The sequence below is a fragment of the Saimiri boliviensis genome, chromosome 11 (genome assembly GCF_048565385.1).
Source record: "Saimiri boliviensis isolate mSaiBol1 chromosome 11, mSaiBol1.pri, whole genome shotgun sequence".
Taxonomy (NCBI): domain Eukaryota; kingdom Metazoa; phylum Chordata; class Mammalia; order Primates; family Cebidae; genus Saimiri; species Saimiri boliviensis.
In genome coordinates, this window is record NC_133459.1 from 18,253,700 (window position 1) to 18,259,261 (window position 5,562).

Sequence of the window (5,562 nt, forward strand, 5' to 3'; positions counted from 1 at the left end):
TCCAGTTATTTGAAAAGGGGTTCTAAAAATGAACAGGAGTCCCCAGCAATAAGTCAGGTGAGGCAAGGAAGTGGTTCTGGGCGGTGGGACAGGTAGTCTCCCACAACCCTCTGTCCCAGGCACCCACTAAATCAGGAAGCTGTCACTGAATGGGAGGATGCCAGCTCTCGTTAATTCTTCAGTCTTAGGGACAGGGACCCACATACCTTGATCACTTATGATGTGCTGGACTGTTCTCTCTGGTACAGCGAAGTAACTCAAAGCCCAAACTCTGGAGTTAAACTCTTGCAGTCTACTCACGGCCCCACCACCATCTCACTGTGTGACCTCAGGCATGTTTCTTCACCTCTCTGTGCTTCAAAGTCATCACTGATAATTTGCGAACAACAGTAGTACCTCCTTCAGAGCCTACGTGATAATGTATGTAATACAATTTGCAGGGTGCGTTTAAATAATGTCAACAATTATTGTTATCATCCTATTGTTGAGGACGCTGCTGGTACTGAGGCTGACAATGGAAAAGGTGAATTCTAGTGCCCAGGTTTATTAAATGTCTGCTCTCATCATATCCGTTAGGACTTTCTAGAACTCAACCCCATCTCTCTGTTTCTTCCTGTCTTCCCCTCTGTAGTGCTCAACTGTGGATTATTTCACTGATTCCCCAGCAAGCCTAGGAGGTATGCATCATAACCTCAGTTTCATGGATAAGAACCTGAGACATAGTGACTCGTGAGTGGAGAACTGGAATTCAAGCCAGGTATGTCTGCCTCTAAGGCTGCTGCATAGGGAGATGGGCCTCATGGGAATGAAATTTGGCCTTTCCCTATAATTTCTCTTCGTCATTAGGACCTCCCCCCTAGGTCATAGGCTCAGATTGGCCTGCCCTGGACAACGCTTCTCATTCGACTGGCTGCCCCCTGCTGGTTGTCAAGCTGAACAGGTCCTAAGAAACCCATTTACCCAAGGAGGTCAAAGATGGCTAATAAAAGCAGTCCCATGACGCTGGATGCTCACCCGGCAGCATCCTGAATCCTCATGTCAGCCCTGGGAGGAGTGTGTCCCCCACCTGCCACTTTACAGGTGGCAAACTAAGGCTCAGAGAAGCTGGGATTACAGGTGCCACCACCATACCCGGTTAAGTTTTTTGTGTTTTTGGTAGAGACGGGGTTTCGCCATGTTGGCCAGGCTGGCCTCAAACTCCTGACCTCAAGTGATCCACCCACCTTGGCCTCCCAGAGTGTTGGGATTCTAGGCATGAGCCACCACACCTAGCCTATCATTCTCTTTTCTTCTCTTTAGTATGGATGACAGATTCTAAAACTCTCTGGCCTCTCTGAGCAGCCGACTGCTAGAATTTGGAGGCTCCCGAAATTAGTTTCTTGTTCTCCATGCACCTCTCAAAAACCCTCAAGTGCTGACCAGATTCCCGCTTATTTTGGAGTTGCACACAAAGGAAGCAGCATCATGAGGCAGAAGGAGCCCCCGGTTCATTCTCAAGGGAGTTCTGGCATCGACTGACTGTGTAACCTCAGGTAGGCGAATTCACCTCTCTGATCCTCAAGCTCCTCCTCTGCAAGAGAAGGATAATACTGGCCTGGACTTCATAAGGCTGTTGTGAAGCTTAACTGGATAGTGCATGTAAAGCAGTTAGTGCAGTACTTGGCACAGAGTAAGTATTGGATAAACAAGTACCCACCGTTATTATGGTAGAAATGGTGCCATTAGCAACTGAACCCTTAGGGGAGGTTTTGATCTTGGTGAAGGGTCTGAGAAATATTACAGATCGAATAGGAGTGGAGGAGTGAGTGGGACGGCATGTTCCTTGCCCATCCCACTGGCAGCTATCCCAAACGGACATGCCCAGGGCCAGCTCAGGCAGTGACCCTCCTCCTCTTGGGAGACAGGGTGTTCTTCAGGCCCACTTGGTCCGGCTTAAAGGCGTGGGTCTGTGCATGCCCACACACTCTCAGCTCCAGTCATCATTAGGGCCAATGGCATGGGTATCAGAGTTGCCCTGAGACACCAGCACTCTTGTGAGGTTTCAAGTCTGTTTCTCATTTATGGGGCCTGTGGAAGGAAATTATGGGTGGCCTCCCAGCCTCTGCTCACCTGCACTCCTACATAAACCCCTGGCTGAAGCTGCCCCTGGCAACCATGGAAAGTCATTTTCTCCAGCTGATGCCTCCCCTGTGTTAAGAAGCAGACATGGTAGAGAGAAGGCACAGAAAACCTTGCAACTCGCAGGGTGAGATGGGAAAGGTGGGGTTATTGGTGAGGACCGTTGCATTTATGGGGCCTCTTATCTTTATGACAGAAGGTCAAATGGGGCTTGAGATGCAATAACCAAGAAAGTAACATCCATAAAGATCTTGTTCTAAAGTGTGGGACTGTGAAATAGATGGGTAGCCGGACTCGCTGTATGTGGACCGCGGTCCTGGTAACCTTGAGATTTGCTGCTAAGTCAGGGCCTGGTGGCTCTGAGTGGGGAAGTAAGAATGCTGGGAGCAATTCCCAAAGCCTGCCCTTTCCACCCCTCCCCAACTCTGCCAGCTAAATGTGGTACTCCCCCTGCAGCTCCAGAAACACCATCCCGTCACATACATGTTGTCTCTCCAACACTAGGGTGGACTCAATGGGGGACCCAAACAACGAGGACATTTGCCAAGGCTGGGATGGGCACGAGATGCTCAGCTGGAGGAAGCAGAGTGGGCTCTTCCCGTGGACTCCAAGCTCCCAGGAGGGAAAATGTGAAACAACTGGAAATGTGAACCAACTGCTGCCCCAAACACACACACACACACACACACACACACACACACACACACACACACCAAAGGAAAACAAGAACATAAACCAGCTACATAAATTGCAAAAAAAAAAAAAAAAAAAAAAAAAATGGAATTCCAGTTCTATTCTACAATAGCATCAATACTGCAATACTTTCATCAAGTTATATAACAAAAGACCAGGAACATTGGAATAAGAGGAACGGGCGCTCCTGCCATCTAGTCGTGTTCAAGTAGTTTGTGTCGCCTCCCCTACCCCCAACAGTTCAGCTATGCTATCACAAGGGCAGGGGCAAGCCTGCCATCCAAGCATGTAATTCTTGACCCAGGATGGCCATCTCGGCTTTGGCTTGCAAGCCCCGCTGGCATGTGACTTCCCAAAGAAGCCAGTCTTAGTCTGTCATCCCTTACCCTGCTCATTGTGGAATTCACGGGGCCCAAGAGCAGAAAGGGCTGCAGGTGCAGCCTCATCAGAGGGGGCTTAGGCAACGGAAGAGATGTGGCTGTGTTTCTGCTCTCTGCAGAAGAGAGTCCTGGAGGAGGGCCAGCAGCTGCCCCGGGTGCTGGGGAGACAGCAGAAGAAGGTGGACATCAGCAGGGCCAGGGCGATGATGAAGGTGAACACCCACCGTAAGACACCAGGGTAGACGAAGGGCCCAATGAGGATGATGAGCAAAGCCAGCAGGAGTAGGTGTGCGGCCAGGCGCCGGGCTGCCACGTGATTGGCACTTAGTTCATCCTGCTCATCCTCTCCCACCAAGCTGGGGTGCCCTGCTGCCAAGGCGGCAGGATCCGCCAGCTCCTGAGGACAGAGCGGTACCTCTGTGCATGGCCGGGCCAGCCGCCCCACCACCGCCTCGTGGTCACGCAGGCTGCAGATGAGGCCCCCGGGAATGGCGGTAACCTTGCGGCACAGCGGGCAGGTGATGGACCAGGTGTTGTCCTGCACACACAGCAGGAGCTTCAGGCAGATGGCGCAGAAGGCATGCTGGCAGGCCAGCAGCTTGGGTGACCGGACACAGCTGTAGGGCTCCCGACACACCAGACACTCCAGGTCGCATTCTGTGGAGCCATGATGATCCACGGCGGGGCCCGCAGCGGTGGTGGTTGTGGTGGCTCCTGCGGAGATGGGCTGGGGCTGCTGTAGGGTCTTGGTGCAGGCCATTGTGGGCATGGGGGCAGGGGGACGCTGTCGCTCAGCACCTGGGCATTGGCGGAGAGTGTTTCACTCTGGGCAGGTGCCTGCTGACAACAGCTGTCTGGCACTCCTCTCTCCCAGAGCTGCCCAGCTTATTTCTTGGCTTACGTTGTCCCTTCAGTTATTGTTATTTACTTTCTCAAAGCCTAGGGTTAATCAGTAACTTGCGGGTCTGGAAACTTTGATTGCCTGATAGGAGGGCAAGGGGGTGGGGCCTAGTGATCCGGACTTTCCTACTGGGGCCGGGTGCGTGGTGGTTGCCCACAGGACGGTGGCTCAAGCTTTGGGATGCATCAGAATCCAACTCTCTCACCCCAACGTCCCTGGTCCCTGAACCTTTTATTTATTTTTGTGATTTAACTTTACTTTTTTTTTTTTTTTTGAGACGGAGGAGTCTCGTTCTGTCACCCAGGTGGGAGTGCAGTGGTGCGATCTCGGCTCACTGGCATCGACAGACCTGCACAGTTCATAGACAGCCCTGTGAGTCGGACCTAGGTGGACCGGGGGAAATCTCGCTTTCTCAGACACAACCTTTTGGATGTCAGGATGAGCTGGAAAAAGTTTGTTTGCGTTTACAGCAGGTGGCCTTGTGAAGAAGAGAGGAGCGGTGAGAACCGTGAATGGAAGGGGGACAAAGCCCAGCCCAACAGAAAAACAAAACCACAAACGGCCACAGGTGTTCAGCACCTGCTACTGTCTTCCTTTCTTTAGAGTAACAGCAGTTGTATTCACGGTTACAGTTGTATGGGCCTCCCATCTGGCCCGGCTATGCATGTCACATACCTGATCATAGGTGTCCTGTTGTGTGCTAGGCATGCGGAGTATCCAGTAGTACTAAGAACAACTCCGGTTTATTTGGGTCTACCCTAAGCTAAGCCCTGTGGCAGGGGTTCCAGCCCCCATTTCCCAGAACCCTGACACAGCCCCATAGGGAAGGGCAGAAAGCAAGGGCAGGGTGTGGTCAGGATAGACTGCTGGCTGCCTGCCATGGGGCCCTCCATGGGGCAGGACCTTGTGGAATCTCCCAGCGTCCAAGGTCTGGTTGAATCGATCTCATCAGTTCTTTTAGATGCAACTGGCCTCAGCCAGGTGACGTAGGCTAACAGGGCTCGTGTGAGACCAGCAGATATTAGCAGCACAGCAGTTAGGAAAACGTGACTCCCTTACCTTGCCCTGAAGGGCAGAGGGTGGGGTGGCCTGTCTACTCCCTCAAACAAATGTCTCATTTGGGCCACTCTGAACCCAGAAGCTCGTGCAAAGGATCCTTTGGTGCTCACGTCACCTGTGGAGGACCACGCAGAGTCCTGTGACTCTGATTCAGCTCTTTCCCTCACCCCAGCAGCTGGTACTTCAGGCCACCCTCTGTGTCCTGGAGTCACCAGCCCCACAGAGGCTCCCCCCTGGGCCCTGTGCCCCTGAAATCCAAATCTCTCACCATCCCATCCCATTTCTTCTCAACCTGTAGCCAGACCACCAGTTATCTCTGTGAAAGGAAAATAAACCCTGGGGTCCCCAAATCACTAAGCCAAAGGGGAAAGTCAAGCTGGGAACTGCTTAGGGCCAACCTGCCTCTCATCT

At 52.3% G+C, this 5,562-nt stretch overlaps 1 protein-coding gene across 1 annotated transcript; it reads right to left on the reverse strand.

The window, feature by feature from the left end:
• Positions 1–2,896: 2,896 nt before the first annotated feature.
• Positions 2,897–4,066, reverse strand: RNF186 (ring finger protein 186). Its single transcript, XM_003934927.4, has one exon. It carries the CDS (start codon positions 3,958–3,960, stop codon positions 3,268–3,270), a length of 693 nt encoding a protein of 230 aa, XP_003934976.1. The 5' UTR covers positions 3,961–4,066; the 3' UTR covers positions 2,897–3,267.
• Positions 4,067–5,562: the final 1,496 nt, after the last annotated feature.

Excerpts from the sequence above, each read along its gene's own strand:
- RNF186 (XM_003934927.4), bottom strand. The coding sequence starts at position 3,960 with ATGCCCACAATGGCCTGCACCAAGACCCTACAGCAGCCCCAGCCCATC.